This window comes from Nycticebus coucang, chromosome 9, assembly GCF_027406575.1.
Source record: "Nycticebus coucang isolate mNycCou1 chromosome 9, mNycCou1.pri, whole genome shotgun sequence".
NCBI classification, from domain to species: Eukaryota; Metazoa; Chordata; class Mammalia; order Primates; family Lorisidae; genus Nycticebus; species Nycticebus coucang.
In genome coordinates this window covers 36,252,478-36,278,235 of record NC_069788.1, presented here as the reverse complement: position 1 = coordinate 36,278,235, position 25,758 = coordinate 36,252,478, and the positions used below count along the sequence as shown (strand labels likewise).

At 42.0% G+C, this 25,758-nt stretch overlaps 2 protein-coding genes across 7 annotated transcripts in view; both read right to left on the bottom strand.

The window, feature by feature from the left end:
* Nucleotides 1-33: 33 nt before the first annotated feature.
* On the bottom strand, nt 34-6,776 carry CRIP3 (cysteine rich protein 3). Of its 4 annotated transcripts, XM_053601719.1 has the most exons (9): nt 4,604-6,772; nt 2,763-2,968; nt 2,317-2,411; nt 1,848-1,905; nt 1,621-1,752; nt 785-856; nt 559-653; nt 400-457; nt 34-225 (listed from the first exon to the last, which is right to left on the bottom strand). In XM_053601719.1, exons 2-9 carry the CDS (start codon nt 2,803-2,805, stop codon nt 164-166), a joined length of 615 nt encoding a protein of 204 aa, XP_053457694.1. In that variant the 5' UTR covers nt 2,806-2,968; nt 4,604-6,772; the 3' UTR covers nt 34-163. The 4 variants fall into 4 exon arrangements, with proteins under 4 accessions (XP_053457694.1, XP_053457696.1, XP_053457697.1 ...); XM_053601721.1 differs by lacking the exon at nt 400-457 and having other exon boundaries at nt 4,604-6,776; XM_053601722.1 differs by lacking the exon at nt 1,621-1,752 and having other exon boundaries at nt 4,604-6,770.
* Nucleotides 6,777-6,937: 161 nt separating this feature from the next.
* Nucleotides 6,938-25,758, bottom strand: part of ZNF318 (zinc finger protein 318) — a 46,785-nt gene continuing 27,964 nt past the window's right edge. The window contains exons 9-12 of one of the 3 annotated variants that reach the window (XM_053601714.1): nt 24,233-24,351; nt 22,880-23,941; nt 15,229-15,382; nt 6,939-10,415 (exon numbers count right to left, since the gene is read on the bottom strand). In XM_053601714.1, the coding sequence (XP_053457689.1) occupies nt 15,260-15,382; nt 22,880-23,941; nt 24,233-24,351 (1,304 nt within the window). In that variant the 3' untranslated portion in view covers nt 6,939-10,415; nt 15,229-15,259. Of the gene's footprint in view, nt 10,416-15,228; nt 15,383-16,882; nt 23,942-24,232; nt 24,352-25,758 lie in introns of those variants that run through there. The other 2 variants (XM_053601715.1, XM_053601713.1) reach the window with 2 other exon arrangements.

Genomic DNA, 25,758 nt, shown 5'->3' with positions numbered 1-25,758 from the left:
GGCAGAGAAAATTTAGACTTTCTGGCCTACCACGGAGCCTAGGTCCAGGTCCCCAGGATCTCATCTTCCCACGTGCTAATAAGACTGGAGAATTTTGCAGTTCCCACTGGACCAGAAGGGGATGGCAGGAACCTGATTTAGGGTGGCATCTTCTGTGCACGTCTCATTTGGATTTTATCTCCACTGGGTCATAAATGTAGCAGCCCACATCACCAATGTTCACACCTGAAGGAGAGCCCAATCACCAAAGGCCTTGGGTCTGGTGGGTGTTGGGTTTAGAGCTGGAGGGAAATGGAAGGGGCCTGGGATATGTCTGACCACCAGGGAAGTTGTTTACACATCCCTATAGACCGTGTCATGCCATACTTTAGGCCTGGTGTCTGGGGTTGGGCTGCCCACCTTTAGGGCCAAACAGGTAGCCGTAGCAGGGGATGTGGCAGTAGGGGACTCCATCATGCTGGGACACAGAGAGAAAAGAGAGCTGTCTTAGCCTGGCTCTCTTCCCATCTCCAGCCTCCTTCCTCCCAACATTTACCCATCCATCCCTGCCTTGCTTACTTCGGCATGACTCCCAGCAGTCAGGGTCTTCCGGCAACGCTGGCACCTCAGACAGGGTCGGTGCCAATTTCTGCCCAAAGACATTACCTTCTCAGCTGGTGGTAGAGAGAAGTGGTAATTCTTCCATTGTAAGGGGCAATGCCCCTTACATCTGCCTTGGATTTGCCTCCCTAGCCCTTGCTGCCCACCATGTTCTCCCCTCCCCAACTTTTCCATTGTCACTTACCAAAATAGACAGGTTCACCACAGGCAGGGCACAGCGAGGTCTCCCCAGTGAATGTCTTCATGTGGGGAGGGCCTTTAAGGGGAAAAGGCCCTGGCTAGGGCTGAAGTGGGGGCCAGGGCCTAAGCAGGGTTAACGAAGAGCCTGACTTAACAAGGCACTGTCCTCTTCCATCCCAGAGCCCTCCATATGGGCAGCCATGAGTCTGCCTTCCTCGGGTTCAGAAGTGAGCCCTTTCTGACTCCACCTCTTGCCCCATCCCTTTCTGCCTTAGGGACTACCTGCTCCCTTCTCATTCTCTCAGGGGCTCAGGTGCCCACCAGCCCAACCCTGTCAGCAACTCAATCCTCAGGAAACCTGAGCTGATATAAGAGCTGGCCAGGGCAGGGGTGTCAGGTGTTGGGGAGCACAATGTCACTGCCCACTCTAGGGAGTGAGAGGAAAGAACAAGGACCAAAGGAGAGAAGTTGAAGAATATGAGGGGCTAGCCCCACTCCAATGACCCCTCACCCCATAAGTCAGTTCTTCCACGGTCCTGCTCTGAGAGAGGCCTGGAGCTTTGCCTCTGACTAGCTGTGTGACTGTACAAGGTCACTTGTCCTTTCTAGATCTATTTCCTCACCTATAAAATGGAAGTGACAATGCCCTCTGCACAATTTACCTCTTAACTCGGCAGCTGACATGAAAGAATATTAAAAAAGAAGGAGGGGGGCATGGATAGAAAAGACTTTGCCAAAACAAAATATAGAAGGCTGTCACTTGGCCCTGCTCCCTCCTCTAGCCTGGGTATGAGTTGGGAGAAGGAAGAGGAGAAAAAGCTGAGGTCTAGCATCACTTACTTTTCTTGCTTTGGGGGAGGCCAGTCCTTGGCCTGGGAGGGCTGAAGCTACTGGGGCTGAGGGGAGTAGTGCTGGCAGGAGTGGAAGTGGGGGAGTTGTACAGATAGGCACCCACACCACCAATGTTCACCCCTGCAGAGATTAGGGGAGGTCAGACTTGAGCCTCCAGCTCCCAGTCACAGGAAGCTACCCCCTGTGACTCCCGGCCCGTCTAGTCTGGTACTTACCCCTGGGTCCAAAGAGAGCCCCATAGCACGGCTTGTGGCAGTATGGCCTCCCGTTGTGCTAGGCATAAGCAGAGGAGAGGGGTCACTCTGGTCCAAAAGATGCCATGCCCCACAGGCCTTCCCCCAAGACAGCCTGTCAGGTATGTCTGTCCTCTGGCCTGGTCTGAGGGGTTGGGGAGGGTGGGGTGGGCTGGCATACCAGAATTGCCACTGTGGTCAGAGAGGAAGGACAAGAGTGGCCAGGAGGTAATTCTGGTTCCCTCCCTCCCTTCCCTGACCCCAAAGCCATGGGATCCACTGTCATAAATCAGGCTCCAAAAATCCCGGCTGACATGGGCCCACTGACAGGTAGTAATCTTGGGGTTGGCTGCTGAGGTTGCCTTTTGTAGGCCTTCAGGGTTTAATTTAGGAGGTTGATGCCAGGCAGGCAGCAACAAACACAGGGCTGTGCACCCTGACCAAGCCTCACCTCTGCATGCCCACCAGGAGACAGGACACTGTGGCAGCGCTCACATTTCAGGCAGAAGCGGTGCCAGTTTTTGCCCAGGGAGCTCACCTTCTCAGCTGTGGGGGAAAAAAATGGACTGGAGTTGCAAGGAGCGGAGCCAAATGCGGGGCACCTTCCTTTTCCCCCTCAGCACTCTAGGGGAACCAGCCAGGCCCACACTGCTCCTTGAACATGTAAAAGTCTTCTGAGAGGTCAGCACCCCCCTCCCCCATGCCAAACTCCCCCGCAGAGCTCCCAGTGGAGCGGAAATTGAACGGGAGCGAGTACTGGTGTGAGACCACACGGCTGGCGTTGCTAAGGTGGAAAAGGGTGTCTGGAGACCACGATGTGGCCAACACTTGCATCCTTGGGGAACCCTGAGGCTTACACTCGTCCCATTTTCTCCCCCTCCTCAGCCCAGGCCTCACCAAAGAAAACGGGTTGCTGGCAACGGGGGCAGGTCCAGCTCATGGCTCTGCTCCGGGCAGCCTACACTGCACTCACTAGGTAGATACAGCCGCTTGGGCTACGTTTTGCCCTTCCGCTGACTCCTCCCACAGCTGTTTTGTGCCTTACTGGATCCGGGCAGGCGCCGCAGCACTCACTGGCCACCAGAAATTTAGAACCATTCCATCTAGGAGACAAAGGCAATTTTGCAGTATTTTCAAAAACGTTAAAGCCCCCGTCTGACCCATAGAGAGGAGGGAGGGTTCTGAAGCGAATGGGCTCCAGACTGGAGGGTAGGTGGGCAATGAAGACACCAGAATGGGTGGCACTACTAGTTCTGGACTGGGAAGGACAGGAAAAATGTCCACAGTGCAGATGCCATGAGAAAACTATTCCCTCCCCAAAGCGAGAAGGCATTCTTTGAAACATTTTAATTCCACCTTGTCAGTCAGTCTAGCAAGTGGTTAAGAGCAAGGGAATCTAGGACCCATGTTTGCTTACTCTATTCTTTGGCTTCAGGCACATTACTGGACCTCCCTCTGTCTTCATTTTCTTATCTGTACAATGAGTATAATAGCAGTCTCTACCTCACAGTATTGTTTTGAGAATTACGTGAACTAACACCTGTAGGGTGCCTGAACAGCTTCTGGCACATAAATGCTATAAAAATGATGGCTATCACTATGATGGGTCTCTCTCTCTCTCTCTCTTTTTTTTTTTGTAGAGACAGTCTCACTTTACCGCCTTTAGTAGAGTGCCATGATGTCACAGGACTCACAGCAACCTCTAGCTCTTGAGCCTCTGCAATTCTGCCTCAGCCTCCCGAGCAGCTGGGACTACCAGCGCCCGCCACAACACCCGGCTATTTTTTGGTTGCAGTTCAGCCAGGGCTGGGTTTGAACCCGCCACCCTCGGTATATGGGGCCGGCGCCCTACTCACTGAGCCACAGGTACCACCTATGATGGGTCTCTTAATGAACTCAAGAAATTAAGTTTGAGTTTGGAACCCTCAAAACTGGTCTGCATATAGGGGTTTGCTTATTAAATTGTAATGCTTAAGTTTAAAAGCGTAATTTAAATACCAATTACATATTTTAATGTAGTTTAAAATTTTAAAATATTTGTTAAAATTAGCACAGCAGTGTTTCAGAGGATGCTTCAAGAAACTTAAATCCAGGGCGGCGCCTGTGGCTCAGTGAGTAGGACGCCGGCCCCATATGGCGAGGGTGGCGGGTTCAAACCCAGCCCCGGCCAAACTGCAACCAAAAAATAGCTGGGCGTTGTGGCAGACGCCTGTAGTCCCAGCTGCTCGGGAGGCTGAGGCAAGAGAATTGTGTAAGCCCAGGAGTTAGAGGTTGCTGTGAGCCGTGTGACGCCACGGCACTCTACCAAGGGCGGTACAGTGAGACTGTCTCTACAAAAAAAAAAAAAAAGAAAAGAAACTTAAATCCACAGAATGGGAGGAAATATTTGCAAATCTGATAAAGGACTAGTAACCAGAATATATATATATATTTTTTGTACAGACAGAGTCTCACTTTATGGCCCTCGGTAGAGTGCCGTGGCCTCACACAGCTCACAGCAACCTCCAACTCCTGGGCTTAAGCGATTCTCTTGCCTCAGCCTCCGGAGTAGCTGGGACTACAGGGTAACCAGAATATTTAAATAACTCTTATAAGGCAATAATAAAAACACCATTAAAAATAGGCAGAGTCTGAAGACATTTTTCCAAAGAAGATATACAAACAGCAACAAGCACATGAAGAAATGCTAAACATTATTAATCATTAGGGAAACGTAAATCAGAACGACAATGAGATACCATTTTATAGCCACCAGGATGATATGAAAAAGTTGGATTCCTCTTACATTGTTGGCAGCAACGTAAGTTGGTGTAGTCACTTTGGAAAACATGTAGTTCCTTAAAAAGTTCAACACAAAGTTATCAGGTGTCCCCAGCATTCCAACTTCTATATACACTCAAGAGAAACAAAAATATATGCCTACTCAAAAACTTGTACTGTGGGTCATGACTGTAATCTTAGCACTTTGGGAGGCTGAGGTGAGAGGACTGCTTGAAGCCAGGAGTTTGAGACTAGTCTGAAAAAGAGCAAGACTTCATCTCTACAAAAAATAAGAAAAATTAACTAGGTAGTGTGGTGCACACCTAATCCTAGCTATTCAAGAGGCTGAGGCAGGATTCCTCAAGCTCAGGAATTTGAGCTGCATTGAGCTATGATGACGCCATTGCACTCCTGCCCAGGCAACAGAGCAACTCTGTTTTAGAAAAAACACCACCCCCAGATAAAAAACTTGTATGTGAAATGTTCATAGCAGCAGCACTATTTATAATAGTCCCAAAGATAGAAATAACCCAAAATTCATCAACTGATAAATTTCGAATAAACAAATGTGGTACATTCATGATAGAAAATTATTCAGCCACAAAAATGAATCAAGTACTGATGCATGCTACAACATGCATAACCCATAAAAACATTAAGAAGCCAGATACAAAATGCCACAAATTGTATGATTACATGTTAACCAGTGTGATGAAAATATGTCAAATGATATATAAAACCAGTGTATGGTGCCCCATGATTGCATTAATGTACACAGCTATGATTTAATAATAAATACATTTAAAAAAACAGATAAAAGGTAGCTCAGCTAATGAGGGGCAAGAGGGAGAGCTGATCACTTTGTGCCAGTAGTTCCAGCAGAGGAGACAACAATCCCTTGATGAAGGATGGTGGTCAGTTTTCTGAAGCTCCTTAGCTCCATCAAGTTTGTTAAAAAAGGGATGAAGGGAATGTACACTCATTAGACTGCTGTGCTCTGTGCTGGACTGGGTGAAAAGAGCACTGCCCCAGGAGTCCCCTCTTGGGACTTTAGTCTTTTCCTCAGGGCAAAGGGGATGGAATTAGTGTCTATGAATTTCCACTCAACATCTGTTTTCTGAATTGTCTTCATCAATAATTTTTACTGGCTCAGCACCTATAGCTTAGTGAGTAGGGCACCGGCCCCCTACCCTGAGGGTGGTGGGCTCAAACCTGGCCCTGGCCAAACTGCAGACAAACAAAAATAGTCCCACTAACATACTTCATGGGTTTTGTTTTTGAGAGTTTTTCTTGTCCAGGTAGAGTGCAGTGGCATCATCATAGCTCACTGCAGTCTCAAACTCTTAGTCTAAGCAATCCTCCTGCCTCAGCCTTCCAAGTAGCTGGGACTACAAGCATATGCCACAACACCCAGCTAATTTCTCTTATTTTTTGTAGAGAGGGGATCTTGTTTCTGCTCAGGCTGGTCTCAAACTCCTGAGCTCAAGTGATCCTCCCACATTGGCCTCCCAAAGTGCTACATACTTCATGTTTCTAAGCTCTTTTATTAGTTATATTAGTTTTAAGATAATTGTGTTTTTCTGATGAATTGACCATTTATTGTTACAAAATCTGAATAAACAAGCTTTTCAACTCTAGGTGAATTTATGAATGGTGGTGGAGATAATGACTTTAAGCTCCTGGAGGTTTGGAAGAGGCATTATTATTAACAAAGGCTAGGTTGTAGCCTACAGAGTGAAATAAGGTATGCCAACTTCCTGCCCACCTCCACTTCAATCTAGGCTTTGTATGCCTCCTTAGTCTGTGAGCTCCATGAGTGTAAGGACCTTCTTTGCCATAGTGTTTCCAATGCCTATTTAATCTCCGTCACAGAGTGCTCAATAAACATTTGTTGGTGAATGATTGTTAAATGTTATACACAAGTCCCCTTGAGGTATGAGTAGATGAGTGCTAGTGGTAGAGAGGTGGGAATAGGAAGGGACTGGCAGGAGTTGAGAGTTAGTAAACAGCTCTGGGGTGAGGGAAATTCAGCTTCATAGGAATAAGGTCTTGGGAGTTTCTTAATACACATGAGGATCACTAGATATGACACAAAAAAGGAATATGATTTAACGTGATCCTAATTATAAATAGTAGGTAACTAGGGCGGCGCCTGTGGCTCAAGAAGTAGGGTGCTGGTCCCATATGCCGGAGGTGGCGGGTTCAAACCTAGCCCCGGCCAAAAAAAAAAAAGCTCCTTTGTTTAAAAAAAAAAAAAAAATAGTAGGTAACTGATAAAAAGAGAACTGAAAATTTGCTCTGGCAGCCAACTAGTCCCACTAATTGTAGACACAAGAATTAAGCTTAATTAGCATGTAGCACAATTATTTCTATCATTAAATATGTGGCAATAAGAGAATGTGGGAAAGTGTTATACAAACTATAAATAAATGTATTAATATTGCTGCTAGGCTCGGTGCCCGTAGCTCAGTGGTTAGGGTGCCAGCCACATATACCAAGGCAGGCAGTTTGAACCTGGCCCAGGCCTGCTAAAACAACAACTGAAACAGTAACAACAACAAAAAAAATAGCTGGGCATTGTGGCAGGTCCTATAGTTCCAGCTACTTGGGAGGCTGAGGCAAGAGAATCGCTTCAGCCCAACAGAGGTTGCTGTGAGCTGTGATGCCATAGAACTCTACAGAGGGTGACATAGACTCTGTCTTAAAAAAAAATAAAAAAGGGCAGCGCCTGTGTGACTCAAGGAGTAGGGCGCTGGCCCCATATACCAGGGGTGGCGGGTTCAAGCCTGGCCTCGGGACAAAACTACAAAAAAAAAAAAAAACATTGCTGCTATTGTGTGTCAGGTTAGCTTTGCAGTGAGTTTGATCACTACAAACTCACTACAAACTCCACCTGTTTTATATCTATATAGATTTGCTCAAGTACACGGTCATATGCTTGTGACTTTTAAGGCATCATCTATAACTTTATTCCTAGACGACTCTTTTGAAAGGGAAATCACTCCATCTGGTAAGTTAATAAAAAATCAGTCTTATTTCTTTAGAGTTGTGTTTCTTAATCTTTATTACCCAAAACCTTCTTACTCTGACACCCTGGCTAGAGTACAGCTCACTGCAATCTCAAACTCATGGGCTACCCCTGTGCTTTTCTCACTGCATCTTTTACATATCTCCTCCAACTAAAAAGCTTTACTTTCTATAATTTACATTACCATTTATTTAGACAGAGTCTCACTTTCTCACTCTTGTAGAGTGCTGTGGCGTTACAACTCACAGCCAAACTGAAATTCCTGGGCTCAGGTGATCCTCTTGCCTCAGCCTCCTGAGTAGGTGGAACTACAGGTGCCTGCAATAACACCCAGCTACTTTTAGAGACAGGGTCTTGATCTTGCTTAGACAGCTTGAATTTCTAAGCTCAGGCAATCCATCTGACTTGGCCTCCCAGAGAGCTAAGATTACAGGTATGAGTCACTGCACAGGCCTACATTACTTTTTAAAAAAGGAAACATACACACAAAAGACTGAATTTGCTTTCTTAAAAGCATAGTAACTTTCCCACCTGTAGAAAATTGATGCTGTATAATCACACATCATTTATGTTTCTTGCAAACATAAATTTTGCAAGAAACAAAATTTGTCTGATTTTTCCCCCTTGTTTTCCAGCATCATCTTGCCATTACACAAACCCATCAAATGCACTCTATATATGGGTACTAGTGGTTAGCTCCTTGAGGCCAGTGACTAGGCTACATTTTGTGATTTAGTGGCATTAACTGGACTAACTCATAATCAAGACTGCAGGGTAGAATCATGGCTGCTTTTAACGTATAATTGTGAAGAAATCAATAACAGCTTTGATGGTTTTCCATGTAAAAATGGATTTGGCTTTTCAAGTATCACTTAGAAATGTGTATTTCACCTGAGAGCATGCAAAAATAACTACTTCCAAACAATTTGCAGCACAAAAAAATGTACCCATATGCTAGAAACTGAAGAGAAAAAGAGAGGAATATAACTTTGTAGTCAGCTTATTTATAAATCTGACAGATGGTGGCAATGCTCCTTGGAGCTGGTGTAAAGTACTAGTAACTTCCTCATCTTCATAGTAAGGTCTTGCAGGTAATTTTTAAATAATATACAAAAATAGTGCAGTCAGGTCAAGTCATGAGACTGTATTAATGAAGCTAAAACAGGCAGAATTCCTACGAATTCAGACAAATGTAAATACTTACCTTCTATAGAGGAGTCTTTCATCTCCTCTATGAAAGTTCAAGGTCACAGAATCAGGAGTCAGGGTCTAGAGCCTTTTCCTAAATCCAAAATGACTAGACTTTCCTCCAAGCTTTGAAATAGGCAGGGCTATAATGTCTTTAATTGTAATCTCTACCTTTCCACCACCCACACTTATCAAAAAAGGCAGCATCTTAGTGGGGACAAGAATCTGAATACTCATCTCTAGATAAAAAGCCACAGTCTACAAGGAAGGGACTGAATCTTTATAGCTTCCTATTTTTATTTTCTTCCTAGAAGCATTTCCTTGGAAACATCATCTCTCCCTATTCCATGTCAATTCAACTTTGTCTAGATGGTTTGGTAGGGCAGACTCAAGAGTACTCTATCCACCTGGCCACAGTAACTGTTCAGGAATAGAGATGTGATTCAAATAAGACTAGTCAGTATCTTCCTGGGACTTTCTGGTACTATAAGAAAAGATAAAAGCCTACAAGGACCATGGCAGCCTGAAACTGAAGGGGCTGTTTTGCCCCTGAGAGACCTCTAAAAATGAGGCCACGTAGAGTAGAGGGAGTGGGGAAGAAAGAGTTCTGATGACATTTCTGATCTCCTAGATGTAACCTTTGCCTTGGTTTCCCAGTTCTAAGCCATAAGTTGCCCAACATCTATTGTTTTTCTTAAGTTTGTTTGCATTAGGTTTCTGATACTCAATAAAAAGGGTTCTAATAAATATAACATGCACCTTTATACTGACAGAATTGTTTCTTCTTACATATAAGAATTATGTTATATGGAGTTCTAACACTGTAGTTTTACATGCATATTTCCTTAATGCATGATTTTTAAAGATAACTTTTTTTTTTTTTGAAACAGGTCTTCCTCTGCTGCCAGGGCTAGAGTGTAGTCACATCATCACAGCTCACTGAAGCCTCCAACTGCTGGGGGTCAAGTCATCCTCCTGCCTTAGCCTCCCAAGTAGCTGGGACTACAAGTGCATACCACCACAGCTGGCTGATTTTCCTTATTTTTGGTAGAGATGGGGTCTTGTTCAGTTTCCCAGGCTGGTCTTGAACTCCTGGCCAAAAGTAATTCTCCGGCCTTAGCTTTCCAGAGTGCTAAGATTTCAGGCCTGAGCCCCACAACCAGCCCAAAGATAACCTTATAGAAAAAAAAACACACACACACAATTAAAAAGACAGTATTGGAAAAAGAGCAAAAAGGATGTAACTTATAGAAAACAAGTAACAAAGTGTCAATAGTCCTTTCTTATTAGAAATCACTTTAAGTGTAAATGGATTAAACTTACTAATTACAATAGTCTGAATGTTTGTGTGCCCCCCAAACTCATTTGTTGAAACCTAATCTCCAATGCAATCAGAAGACTAAGGGAACTTGTTTGCCCCTTCTTTGATACGAGGTTACAGCAAAAAGACTTCCATCAATGATGAAGGGGTACTTATAAGATTCTGAGTCCAGGGTGGCGCCTGTGGCTCAAGGAGTAGGGCACCAGCCCCATATACTGGAGGTGGCAGGGTCAAACCTGGTCCTGGCCAAAAACTGCAACAAAAATAAAAAAAAGATCCTGAGTCCATAGGTGCCTTGATCTTGGACTTCCCAGCCTTCACAATTGTGGGCAATGAATTTCTGTTGTTTTTAAGTTACCTAGTCTGAAGTATTTTGTTATAGTAGCCTGAACAGCCTAAGATACCAATTAGAAGACAGAAACCGCCAAAATGGCTTAGAAAAAAAATATAATTCAACTATATATATGCTGTGTATAAGAGACTCACTTTAGATCCAAAGATACATATAGGTTGAAAGTGAAAGAATGAAAACGCTATTCTATGGAAATGGTGACCACAAGAGAGTTGAGGTGGCTATACTAACATCAGACAAAATAGACTTTAAGTCAAAAATTGTTACAAGAGACAATGTCATTATATATTGATAAAAGGGTCAATGCATCAGGAAGATACAGCAACTATGAACATCTACATATCAGTCATCCTTTGGTATCTGCAGATGATTGGTTCCAGGTCCTCCTATAGATACTAAACTCTGAAGATGCTCAAGCCTCTTATATAAAATAAAATACCATTTGCATATAGCCTACACACATTATATACCTTGTTTTTTTCAAGATGGGGTCTTGTTATATCACCCAGACTGGTCCTGAACCCCTGGGTTCAAGCAATCCTCCTGCCTCAGCCTCCCGGTTAGCTAGTCTGGAGTCAAATTCCTGGCCTCAAATAATCCTCCTGCCTTGGCTTCTCAAAGTGCTGGATTTATAGACATAAGCTATGGCATCTGGCCTTGTATTATTATTTTAAATTTTTTCAAATATTTTTGATCCATGTTTGGTTGAATCCACACAAGTGGAATACATGGATATGGAAGGCCAACTGCAGGCAGGTCCTACAATAATTTTGGAGACTCTAAGACTCTACTTCAATAATAAACAGAACATCCAGACAGAAGTTTGATAAGGAAATAGAAGACTTGAATAACACTAAACCAAGTAGACCTAATAGACACACACAAAATACTTTATCCAATGACAGCAGAATACACTTTCTTTTCAAGTAAATGAAACATTCCCCACATATTAGGGGAATTTCTCACGTGTTAGGTCACAAAACAATACAATAAAAATATCTAAATTGACTGGGCATGATGGCTCATGCCTGTAATCCTAGCACAGTAGTTCTCAACCTGTGGGTCTTGACCCCTTTGGGGGTTGAATGACCCTTTCACAGGGGTAGCCTAAGACCATCCTGCATATCAGATATTTACATTACAATTCATAACAGTAGCAAAATTACAGTTATGAAGTAGCAACGAAAATAATTTTATGGTTGGGGTCATCACAACATGAGAAACTGTATTAAAGGGTCACAGCATTAGGAAGGTTGAGAATCACTGTCCTAGCACTCTGGGAAGCCAATGGGAGAGGATCACTTGAGGTCAGGAGTTCGAGAGCACCCTAAGTAAGAGCAAGACCCCGTGTCTACTAAAAATAGAAAAAAAATGTAGCCACATGTTGTGGCATACACCTATAATCCCACATACATGAGAGGCTGAGGCAAGAGGATCGCTTGAGTCCAGGAGTTGAGGGTGCAGCAAGCTGTAATGAGGCCACCGTACTCTAGCCCTGGCAACAGAGCAAGACTCTGTCTCATTTAAAAAAAAAAAAAAAAATATATATATATATATACACACACACACACACATATATATATATAAGCTAAGTTAAAAAATATTGACAGAGGTCATATATGATTCCATTTATATGAAACGTATAAAATAGGTAAATCCATAGATACAAAAAGCAGACTAGTGATTGCCAAGGGCTGTGGGCCGCATGAAGGTGAGAATGGAGACTAACTGATTATGTGGTATAGGGTTTTATTTTGGGGGGAATTAAAATAGCACCTGAGGGCGGCGCCTGTGGCTCAGTCGATAAGGCGCCGGCCCCATATACCGAGGGTGGCGGGTTCAAACCCGGCCCCAGCCAAACTGCAACCAAAAAATAGCTGGGCGTTGTGGTGGGCGCCTGTAGTCCCAGCTACTCAGGAGGCTGAGGCAAGAGAATCGCTTAAGCCCAGGAGTTGGAGGTTGCTGTGAGCTGTGTGAGGCCACAGCACTCTACTGAGGGCCATAAAGTGAGACTCTGTCTCTACAAAAAAAAAAAAAATAGCACCTGAGATAGCAGTCAGAACAGTGGTTACATTTTGGGGAAGTAGTGACTGGAAGAGAATATAAGAGGGGTTCCCGGGATGTTGGTCATATTTTAGTTTTTGATTTCAGTGTTGGTTATCCAGCTATATTCATTTTGTGAAAAATTTTAAGCTTAATAGTCGTGATGTGTGTTTTTTCTTTTGTGTATGCTTTTTTCATGTGAACATTATACTTTAATACAAAAACTTACTTCAAAAAAGTTAAATATAGTTATGACTATATATGACTCAGCAGTTCTATTACTAGGTATACATCCAAGAGAATTGAAAACATGTGTGCACAAAAACTTGTATCTGAATATTTATAGAAGCATTATTCATAATAGTTCCAAAGTGGAAATAATCTAAATGTTTACCAACTAGATGGATGAATGAAATAGTGATACATGACACAATAGAGATGAACCTTGAGAATATTATGCTAAGTGAAATAAGCCTGACACAAAAGATCACATATTGTATAGCTCCAGATACATGAGATGTTCAGAATAGATAAATCCATACAGGCAGAAAAGAGATTGGTGATTGCCAGCAGCTTGGGAGTAGGAGATAATTATGTCTGCTAATGGGTGTTTTTTTTGGGAGGTGATAGAAATATTCTGGAATTAGTTGTGATGGCAACAATGAAGATATTAAAAATCATAGAACTGTACATTTTAAAATGATGAACTTTGTCATGTGAAATATTATAGACAGTATTTCAATTAAAAAGTGAACCTTAAACTTTCATCTTTCAAAATATATGTGAATGCTAGCATATCAAAAGAAGTCCGAAGTGTTCTAAGAAAAGTTCTTTTTCCTCTGCCCATCCCCCCCACACCATTGGAAAATTGAGGTCTAAGCAGCAAAGCAGGGGATGAAGGTAGGACTGTGAGTCATAGTTCAGTATACAAGCTTGGGACCAATATCTTTGTCCCTGAACAAAGGAATGTGATAGTTGATGAGAAACAGATCTTAAGCTGGAGCAAAGGAAAGTGGTTGTGACAAAGTGTTGGCACCCTGGCACCAGGCTGCTTCCCATTGCTTCATCCAATGTGTCATCATGCATTAGAAATGAGTTGTCCTGGCTTGGTCCCCATAGCACAGTGGTTACGGAACCAGCCACATAACCAAGGCTGGGGGGTTGAAGCCCGGCCAAGGCCAGCTGAACAATGACAACTGCAACAAAAAATAGTTGGGCATTGTGGCGGGCGTCTGTAGTCCCAGTTACTCGGGAGGCTGAGGCAAGAGTATCACTTAAGCACAAGAGTTTGAGGTTACTGTGAGCTGTGACTCTACCGCACTCTACCGAGGGCGACATAATGAGACTTTATCTTGAAAAAAAAAAAGGAGTTTTCCTGTTATAATCACAGCAGGAAAAGGCTCTAAAGTACTTTTTACCCTTTACTAACTTCTTTTTTTTCCACTGATGGCTTTGGTTATATATTATCATAGATTTATTAAGCTAATAAATTAGACCTCCAGAACTCTAAAAGTATCTGGGTTTATAAATCAAAACCAAAACAGACTGACAGTTTTCTGGGTAAATCTGGAATTGAGGCAGCTTAGAATTAAATAAATCTCAGAGTTGATGGGACTTAAAGGTCAACAAAATTTTACTGGGTTCTGGTTCTCATTCCTGCTGTGTTCTGGAGCACACAGTCCCAAAGTACAAAGAAGAGTAAAAGAAGTACCTACTGGCATTTTAGAATATCAGAGAGTAGTAAGGGGTTTCACCTAGGTGTTTTGAAATAACACTTTCCTGCTCCAGTGTTCCAGAAGTTTCAATATTGTAGGAGAAGTAGTAAGACTGAGTAGAAACTGATAGATAGTTGTCTGGTATTTTTTTCAAATACCTTCTTTGTGATTGTCCCCCTTGTTGAGCCTCCTTTGCCTACATGTACACTATTCCTCTAAGGACATACTCAATTTTACTTTGTTTTTGTATAGACCAGTAAAGGAGGCTGGAACTGAGATGGGAGACATTCTACTTGATGAGGACTTTGGGGTCCAGGGCCCAGGAAGAACAGCAAGACCTGAACTCAACAGCATTTATATATCATAGCACAAAATGAAAAATGGAAATTCAGGAGCTAATTTATTCAGTGCCAAATGAGGTAAGAAATGCCAACTCTAAAATATATACCCTTGGCCAGGCATGGGCACTCCTGTAATCCTAGCACTTAGCACTCTGGGGGGCTGAGGCAGATAGACTATGTCAGCTGAGGAGTTCGAGACCAGCCTGAGCAAGAGTAAGACCCTGTCTCTACTAAAAACAGAAAAAACTAGTCAGGCACAGTGATGGCTACCTGTAGTGTCAGCTACTCGGGAGGCTAAGGCAAAAGGATCTCTTGAGCCCAAGAGTTTGAGGTTACTGTGAGCTATAACATCACGGCATCCTACCCACGGCAACAGAAGTGAGACTCTGTCTCAAAAACAAAAACAAACACATGCACACACATAAAAAGCATACCTTCTATGTCCATTCTCATCTTGTTCCTCTTCTACTGTTGTGTGTGTGTGTATATGTGTGTGTGTGTGTGTGTATATATATATATATATTTTTTTTTTTTTTCATTCACTTACCATTTCCTAGCAGCTAAAATGACAGGGCCTTCTCCACAACCCACTGAACTCCCAACAGCCATACCCACCTTCTGGAAGTCAGACCCTTGAAATGATTGCCTATTGGCCACAAGGGCGTTCATTATTCCCATGGTCTCTGTGGCTTCTATGTCTGCCTCCCTGGTCCAGAAATGTCTGCTGTAGTCCTTCCTTTTGAAAATCTGAAGACTTCTGGAATTGCCCCTGAAAAGAAAGGAAAACAGGTAGGTGAAGAGTCAGTAACAATGTGATCATAATCATCTTTATGTAGGTGAGCTATAGGAAGGCTGGATGAAACCTTAATAGGGGCAGAGTATCAGAGAAATGAAAAGAAAATAACACCTCAACATGGTTGATTTTATCTCTTTGCTATCTTTCTCCACATTCTCTACCTTTTGTTTTCCCATTATGTTAATTCAGCCTCTATTTTCATCCTGTTAATTCATTTCCCTTAAACATACTCACTTCCCTTATTTCCTAAAAACTCTTTTCTTGCTTGATCCTCTGCAAATAGAAGGAACAAAAGCCTACAAAGTTTTAAATCATTACATCTAGATATCTGAATTATCTTCTGTTCTTTTGCATGTAACAAACACTTTGTGATGTCGTTTCTGTAACTGCATTAAATTAAGCTTTGTGAAGACAGGTATCTTGATTTATGTCGCTTAATGTAGAAGTGCTTATACAACATTAATGGATATGCACAATCCGCTCAATTGTGCATAGAGGGGCAAGAGAAGGGGAAGTGAAAAAAGAAACGAGGAGGAGGAGGAAATAATGGTAACAGATTCTTGAAGAAGATATGTTGTCCAGCATTGATGGGAAGAGAGGAATTTAGGTAGTCTTGAGGAAAAAGGAGCAGACTTACTTATAATGATGAAAAATAGGCAAAAGAAGTGAAGACAGGGATTCACTGAGCATAAGATACACAACTTAAAAAAAAACCCAAACCATTATTTTTTAATACATAAAATTGTACAGCCTATACACAATACCAGATGACCCTTAATTATATAAACATTACATATTGTATGTGTTTGCATGTGTACACATTTTATGCATAAAAAATGTTTTTTCTAGAAAACGCATTTTCATGGTCAGAATGTTGAAACAAAACAAGAGATACAAATAAAAAGTGAAACCATCCCTCTTCCCAAGGCAAATTTTTTTTGATACGATTTAGTTTTGATGAAATGGTAAGAAAATTTGGGGCCATAAGGTACTGAATTACTCCTTTAGCCAAATCAGAGAGATCTGGGGCTGAACTGACTTCAACATGCTTATGGAATCTAGTTGGAAGGAGAAAGAGAGCCACCTAAAATTACAGACCCCAAACCTTTCTCTGCTACCTCTAATGTTAACGTTCTTTCCCATCCTCAGGTTCTCTTCTAGGAGCTGCAGGAGCAGTGTATTCCCCTTCTAGCCTAGCATCACTATTCCGAAATGCTGTGGAAATGAGGGAAATAACAGCAGCTTTCATATGTACTCACTGCTATTGATAGTGATTTGTATGCAAAGATTTAGGACACAAGCGAGAGGACAGTTAGCTTCAGAAGTGCTAAGCATCCAGCAAATACAATCAGCAATTTACAGTATTTATCTATTTATAAATTACTAAGTATCAACAATCAGTTAATAAAAACAGCTGATACTACCACATTAATTCTTTCAACAAATTTTTTATTGTGCACCATCTATGTGCCAGGCAATTGCACCGTGAATACAATGATAAAAAAAAAAAAAAAACAGTTAAGTAAAGACAAACTTCCTGCTTTGGAGAGTTTATAACGTAATTGGGAGAAGGTGGGGGAAACATATTAGTCAAAGAAACATACATGTAGAATTACAACTATGTTAAGTGCTACAACACAAATATACATATTTATTTTTTTTCTGAAAATTTATATGGATTGAGGGCAAATCAGGAGAGATGTACTATTTTTTTAAGAGAAGATTTTGATTATAAACTCTGATTTCCTTGGGTTATCAATAAATAGTTATCACATAGTTTTTTAAAAATTATATAAATATTACTGTAAAATAAAATTCCAAATAAACATGAAATGTGCTCACATTCCCAAACTATTTTCATTTGTTCATGCTTTCACATAAATGGTTAATAAATGAATACTTTGCTTAGGTTCTCATCCTGGGCTTGGTAGGTAAGCTTTGTTGAGGTAAGGAGAACCAAAGTTTAGGAATATATACATATATTTTTAAAAACCACTCCCCTTACTTCTTTTGTAGGTTACCACCTCCTCTTGAAACCTACCCCAAATTTTTAAACAATACACTTAATATCCCTATAGGATGCCTGTATCTGCCCTACCCCCTACCCCATTCTTCCTTAGTACCCAAACCTGGTAGTCTGAAAAATTATGGACTCATATTCTGGCGTACTGTTACCAAAACATTAACTTTTTGACTTTTTAGAGAGATGAAGTGGCTTGGGGTAAAGTGGTAACACTCACCTATATTATCAGCAGAAACAAAGATTATGTGCCCTGTGAACAGCTTTGAATAGAAGAATGATGCTTATAAATCAGGAGGCCTTCATTCACAAAGCTAAGTAGACTTTTTAGGGGCTTATTTCTACAATGTAAATAAAATTAGGTATTTGCCCAATTCAAATGTAAGTGCTGATCATTTGTTTTCACAGTTGAAGGAGTCCAATAAAAATCTGTCTTGATGTTTGTATAAATTCAAAAGTTATAACACAAGCCACATGTAAAGATCAGAGCCCACTGCTTACATGCTTGTGTCGTAATTACAAGTTGAACACTTATTTAGTATTGTGATAACAGTGAATAAAACGAACGAATATGCTCTAACTCTAGGCACTAGGCTATTGGGTTAGAATTCTGCCCTTTCTTTTACCTGGCTTCTCTGGATGGGCTGCAAAGCTAGATCCTGTTGATTGAAGGAGAAGCTAACAATACTGCCTGTCTATACTGCAAAATACTAAAAGCTCTTCCTCTGCTGGTTCAAGGAAGGTAAGAATGACATTCCTTAATTTCTTAGAAGTGAGCATTAATCCAGAAAAAGCCCCAGATTGGTAGACACATTTGGTGTAAATCTTGAAGTTGTCCATACAGCACAAGAGGAACGGCTACCAAAGCTTAGGCTCAAAATACTCTAGCCCCAGCTACTTGTATTAGTTCTGCCCTTCCTAGGCTCTGCCTCTCTCTTGTCACCCCTCTCAAGTGGACCCTTCCTAACCTAGAGAGTAAGATTGTGACTCTGAGAGGAAGTGACATTAGATTGGGACCTGGGTATGATCAAATTTCTCCACTCTTCCCTAAAGCCACCTGTCTCTCCCCAAATAGAGGTGAATTTATAAGTGAATAATCCTGACCATCAGTACAACTGGCATTTAAAATTCTTATTTTTACGGAATTCCTATAGATAACCTATAAGGATGGGGAAGGAGAATTTCTCTGGGAAAACAAATTTCTCTGAAGCTCAGCTCACCTGGGCTTAAGCTTTACTAAAAGATACCTTTTGAGCTAGTCCATTATTTCTAAGCCAGAAAAATTCACTGGATTTAGGCTTCACTAAAAACAAAAAAAAAAAAACAAAAACAAAAAAACCCCACAAACAAACAAACAAAAAAACAGGCCTAGAAAGATTACACAGACAGGATGGCCTAGCACTGTACATATTTGGTGCCGAGATGGAGATGATCTTTTTAAAAACAGGAAAATGAAACAACCCTATGACACAGAAGTAAAGTAACCTGTCACAAATCACAGCAAGCAAATTGCTGAGGTATATTCAAGGATCTAGCTCAGATCTGTGCCCTTTCCCCAATATGATGAAGAAAGACCAGGATAACTTCCAAACTGAAATTAGTCAAGGTTCTAAAATTAAATAACCTCCCAAACTCAACCTAGGGATTCTATAGCTCTGCACACAAAGAAATAGAAAAAAAAAAATCTTAGGAAAAAATGATCAGCAATTTCAAATTATCCCTGAGGAACAGGAGGGGACTAGGACTCTGGGACAGAGATTAGAAAATCTGAGGACTCAGTTCTCTGGTTCCCAAGAGCACCTTTAACAAGAACCTGATTGTCCTAGGGGACCTTACTTCCCAGAAGATCCTTGGGAAAGTCAACACAAGGATATATAAAAAGCTTCAAATTGGAAAATGCCAATACCAGACCAGCTGACTACTCACTACCCATCCTGGCAGCACTGGGGCACAGATTATATGATTTAACATTCTGGCATGAAGAAAGTAGCTCTAACAAGTGAAAGAAAGGGTGTCAGTTGACAGTAAGGCAGCCAAGAGTTCATTATTCTAGTTTTCCTTTCAAGTTCAAACATGTGTGGTTTCAAAACAAAAATCCAGAAAGAAACATGAGATTAATGCATTTATTCCAAGTAATTAACACATGAAAAATAAAGTTAAACATGCCCAAGACAACTCATAAATTTCTTTAATCTTTTAAACAAAATGTACAACCCAAAACATCACACTATGGTGGACATAATTCAGGGAAGGAGGAAGAGGAAAAGATACATCAGGTTTGTGGAACAAGGAATGAGTCCAATCCCAAGACAAATTTGAAATTCTACCTCTTCAGTACAGAAATGGCCACTGAACAATTTAACACAATTTAGTACAAAGTGTTACTGAATCACAATACAATGAAAAAAGGCCATTTCAAAAAAAAGTGATCCCCAAAAGTGTATCTGCTTCCAACACTGAGCCACGAATATTAAGCCTTACCGATTTGTCGTCTTCCAAAAGTGAGCCTGCCAGATTTTCTTCCATGTTTACTGAGGCCATTTCCATCCAGGTCTGTGAGTTAGCAGGACCATCTCAAGCAAAGGCAACAGAGTAAGGGATGCACATACAGGAGTTGACATGCCAATAAGGGAAGTAGCCAGTAACAAAACAATTATTAATGGTACATTTCAAACAATGTTAAGGCGTCCAAATGAAAGCCTAAAGATGAACAATTCCTCCTTCAAGTTTTCCACTTTAGTAAGCTCTCTGGTGTTCAGAGATCCATCAGCTGCCCAGGAAATTGGGTAGGAATACAACACAAAAATCGGAGAAGTCATCTCTCCCTTCCTCCTCCCCCACATTCCAGGAATGGCAGAGTCAAAGCCAAAATACAATCGGAGCACACTATGTGGTGAGGCAGATAGACATTTGATTTTAATGACAAAATTGGCCAAAACAAACAAACAAAAATTAACAGAAAACACTTTTTACAGATATGTATAGAAGTTATGATTGATTTGTCTAGTATCTTAAAGGGAAAGGGAAAAGGGAGGTAAATTTTTTAGTTTCCACAAACATATACTGTAGCTGACTGCATCTCTTGGTGTAGGTTCCAGGTGAGATAATAAACTAGTCCTGAATCCTCTGGGTGTCTGATTTCTAGAAGCCAATTAGATTCATCCACAAATAACTCTGGGTATTTATTCTTGCTTGTAAACACTGGATTCTGTGTGGTCCTGGATGGCATCAATTGTAGCTTCTTGTTCAACCATTTCCTCAGGGACCACATTGCCTCCAACTACCTGTTCCCTTGGAGAAGACTGTGAAGCTGAAATTTTTACCAAATTCAAAGTGTTGCCATTGTCTTCATCTACTTGAGGAACTGCTGTGTCTGTGATGGATGCATCAGGTATTTCTAGTGGTAGTGGGCCCATCTCCAGGGAACTATACTTAGGAGGGTCACCTGGCTCAGAGAGTAGAGAACACAGTTTCTCTTTCTGAACCCCAGAAGTCCGAGTTACAAAGTCAACAAGGTCTGGAAGGCAAGGAGATGGCCCAAGGCCTGCAGGATTAACTGTTTCTGATTCTAATCTGAGTGACTCTTGTTTCTCTAATTGGCAAGTTTCTTCTACTTCCTCAGGCATCATTCCTCCTGCTAAAAGGTCGAGGGCCTGGTGCATTCCCTCTAGGGCCCCCAAGCCACGGTCAACATTTTCTAGAGGAAATTCAGTTTTCACAATGTTAGAAGTGATTCTGCTTCTTGGATTAGATGAGTTTAGTTCACTCTCCGTCTCAAATTTAAGCACCAAGGTTTTGGGAGAATCTAATGGAAAACCAGAAAAAGATGGGATTGATTCAAAGTCAGTGGAAACAGAGGGATTACACTCTAGAGGTGATATAGAATTTTCTTCACACACTTTCTGAGACAGGGTGGCTGGTGATCTATGTGCTGGGTCTACTTGAGTATTGCAGATATCAACATGCATACTCCTCAGATTTTCCAGAGTGGCAAGCTCCTCTACCTTTAAATCTGTAGCTTCAAAGTCTTCTAAGGCCTTGCTTCCTATTGTCACTGTTAATTCTGGATGGACATCTCGTAGCTCCAGAGCTTCTACTTCTGGTTTTTCTGGGCTCTCCCAGGTCTTTGGCTTCTTATTGTTCTCATCCCAAACAGCCAGCTCATAGATCTTTTGACCTTGAAAGTCTTTTGATCTTTCTCTCTTGAGTTGGAGGCTTCTGTACCTAAAAGTTCTAGATGCTGGTTCTGGAGCTGAATTTTCTAACCATTCCTCACTACCAGCTGAAACTCTTTGTTCCTGTGAACTATCTGTTAAACACACAGTAGATCTGACTGGAGTCTCAAGATGCAGTTCTGGAGCAGAAATTTTCACAGGTTTATCTTGTGGGTTCAGGAGTAATGACCTAGCTTCTGATGGATATGTGTCTAGTTTTGTCTTTGTGGACGAGAGAGCTTGTGCACTCAATTCAATCACTACTTTACTTGTAGTTTCACTTCCTGTCAATTTCTTGGACTGTTCAGCCTCCTTGTCAATCATTAGCAACTTAGGCTGTTCTACTTCTCCTTCCCACATGTACCTGTTCCCATGGTTTAGATTAGAATTTTCTATGCTGTGTGGCCCAGCGTTGCTCCTGGTTCCCTCTTCAATTACCCCCTCACAGAGTTTTGCTACCCTTCCTTTTAGTTCAGTGTGTGTGTCTACCTCACTTTCTCTAAAATCCTCAGGATAATGGAGCTCTTGGCGTTCTTTATTCTGCTTACCAGATTCTATGAGGTGGATTTCTACCAACTTCTTAGACTTCTTGGTATAGCAGTGTATATCTAAGAGCTGACGGGCTGGTTCTACACCAGGTGGCCCCGGCTCTCCTAGGTCAAGCTCAGTTTTCTCCTCTGGAGCTATATCCCTATTAGTGTCATTCTGGAAAGAACTAGAAGTCCACAAAGCCAAAGTGTCTGTCTTTGGTGTAAGAGTTTCGTAAGGTCTGCTTTGACATAACCTTGTCAGAGGCTGTAAGAAGCCATAGCTGCTGCCTCTGCTTTTTGGGTCTATGTGTTCTACCACTGACCACTTCCCTAGGGGCACCAGAGTTTTTGCAAGGGGCTTTTCAGAGTTGTTGACTACAGAAGCAGTAGCCAAACCACTATCTTGAGACTTCTCTTGGGATGCACTGCTGTTCAAAGAAGAAGTGGAAGAGTTGTCTAAACTTTCAGGTCTAGAGGGGTTGCTGTTTTCCCCGTTGGCCAATAGACCACCACTCAGCTTAGTCTCAGGGCCCCCCTTTCCCCCACTACTATAGAATATGTCATATAGGTCCTTAGCATTGGCTGTGGCTAAGCATGAATTTCGTTTCTCCAATTTTTTTGCTTGTTCACTGAACACACTTGAGAGGGGTGGCGGAGGACGTACTAACACAGAGAATAGGGTCTGGTCCCGGTCACTCTCACTCACCCCAGGAGCTGTCTCATCAGAAGGAATGGGAGTTGGCTGTGCTGAGGCCATGATGGCCGCAGGCAACACTGGGTTCAAAATGGTAGGGCCCTGGAATCCAGGGCTGAGAGTCTGAGATACAACTGATTTTACTGGAGTCAAGACAACATTTGCTTGTGCAGCAGATGGGGCAGCTGGATGAGGTATAGCTGGGGGTGGGGGAGGTGGTGGTGGTGGTGGTGGTGGTGGGAGAGGTGGTAGCATTTGCTCTGGTATATGGGATGGCTCATTTTTTTCAGCCAGCACCATTTTTTCCTCTGGAGACCCTTTTAGAATTACCTCTTCCCCTCCAAATGCCTTAGAGATGATGTCTGGAGGTAAGAGAAGATCAGCTGAAGACTCTTTAACCACTGGCAGAGGTTTAGCAGTGGTTCCAGACGATTTGATGGACAGAAAGGTGTTAAGAGGAGCTGGTTTGCTCACTGTGGCTGAACCTGACTTGCGGAGTATCGTGGATGGAATAGGCAGGTTGGGTCGGATCTTAGTCTGTGTTGAAGTTGTCACAACAGGCATCCAAGGGCTGGTATGTGCAACAACAGTTTTCCCGGAGAGCTTGATTTTGATGGGTTTTGCCTTTCCAGCTTCAGCTTTGCCATCCTCTTTGTCTTTACTGTTTTCCATGATCTCTTCTTTAGGGATACTTGGGGTTACCACTGAACTTTTTTCCTCTTCTTTTTCTGGCTTCTTCCAGCTGAATTTCCCAAAAGAAGATGAAGTTGGTGATTCCTTCTTTACCTCTTCTTTTAATTGAAGTTTGATGGTGTTCCTTTTATTTTCGGCTTTTTCAGGGGAATTCCTACCCTCGGAGAGTTGGTCTTCTAATTCATCAGAGACCTTGTCATCCTCCTTCATTTCCTTCATGACCTTTGCCTTTTTTTCTTTCTTCTCCTCCTTTGGTTTCTCACTAAGCTTGCGCTTTAGCTCACTCTGCCGTCGCCGTTCTGTCTCCAGGACCACGGCCAAGCCAGCTTGGCGGTCCAGATTCCGCCGCTCCTCATATAATGGGTTTTCATCCACATATTTCTGGGAAGAGAAAATATAAAGGCTCAACAACTAGACAACATACTATAAGAGAAAAATCTTGGCCCCACCACTATTAAGAGTTCACATAGTAGAAATTCCCAGTATAATCTTCCTCAAGGATATAGGTGGTTCTATCAGTTCAGTATCTCTCATTAGGATCGAGGAGAACTTCCTCATGGTTATATAAAATGGGAAGTGTCAATGACTTTTTCTGGCTCTGAAGTTGTTTGACAAAGTCAAAAGAATTACTGCAGGAAGGTGGAAACTCCACAGACTACTACAAAGACCAACCTTATATTTCTCATTATGTTGGTGACCCTTCACGTGTTGCTCCCCAGAAATTGGATCCCCCAAAAATTCCTCACACAGCTGGCAGTAAAATCCAGTGACGGGAATCAGAAACTCAGAGCCTAGAAGAAGTAAAAAAAAAGTCAAAGAAATAAGCTGTTTCCATCTAGAATAACAGCAACTAAGGGAAATCCCATCACCTCTCTGCAGTAAAATGGTTACAGTATATAGGAGTAGTACACTTTGAAGTCAAAGTAGCAGTTAGGTGAATTACATTGGTATAGTTTTCTCAATCTAAGGCTTAACTCTAGACCTCTATTCTTTCTACCTCTTGGGAACACTAACTGGTTAATTCACAAGTTTCCGGTGCTAGACCCATTCCTGTTGTTGATTCTCCTCAAACTCTAGTACAAAGCCTGTTAGGAGATTTAAAAATTATACTCCCAAACAGACCACTACCATTACCATTTATATAAGGATCTCTCATGTTGGTAATTCATTACTCAGGAAATCTTTATATAATAATCAAAAAGGACAGGGACAGGAGTGGTGGCTCATGCCTGTAATCCTAGCACTCTGGGAGGCCAAGGCAGGTGGATTGCCCAAGCTCATAGGTTTGAGACCAGCCTGAGCAAGAGTGAGACCTTGTCTCTAAAAATAGCTGGGTGTTGTGGCAGGCGCCTATAGTCCCAACTACTCGGGAGGCTGTGACAAGAGAATCGCTTGAGCCCAAGAGTTTGAGGTTGCTATGAGCTGTGACACCATGGTACTCTATCGAAAGAGACAAAGTGACACCCTGTCTCAAAAAAAAAAAAAAAAATCGAAAGGACATAGTAGCAACTCTGGCAACTTATGAAAGTTAAGTACTTGAAAAGTTTGGCTCCACACCTGTGGCTCAAGCGGCTAAGGTGCCAGCCACATACACCTGAGCTGGTGGGTTCAAATACAGCCTGGGCCCACCAAACAACAATGAACCCAGGAGTTGGAGGTTGCTGTGAGCTATGATGCCATAGCACTCTACCCAGGGTGACAGCTTGAGGCTCTGTCTCAAAAACAAACAAACAAACAACAACAACAAAAAAAACTTGAAAAGTTTAAAGACGAAGAAACTTTCTACTTCCCAGCTTTTTAAATGGAAATTACCTCTTAACAATGACTCAAAATATTTCATACTTCTTAGTTGAAAAGCAATTAAATTACTGTATTCCTCAATGTCCTTTTCCCCTAAACTTTAAGTAAATAAGATTTTGGTACGTAAACCAATGATATTACAGTTTTAAGAGTATATGTTTAAAATCTGTCTTATTTTTGACCATATGGGTAGAAATCATTGTCTTATAGATCTCTTTATAGCTTCAGGACCCCGTATATTGTTTTATACACAGAAGGCATTCTTGGCTTGGCATTTGTAGCTCAGCAGCTAGGGCACCGGCCACATACACCATGGCTGGTGGGTTCAAACCTGGCCCGAGCCTGCCAAACAATAATGAAACTATAACAAAAAAATAGCTGGGTGTTGTGGCGGGCAC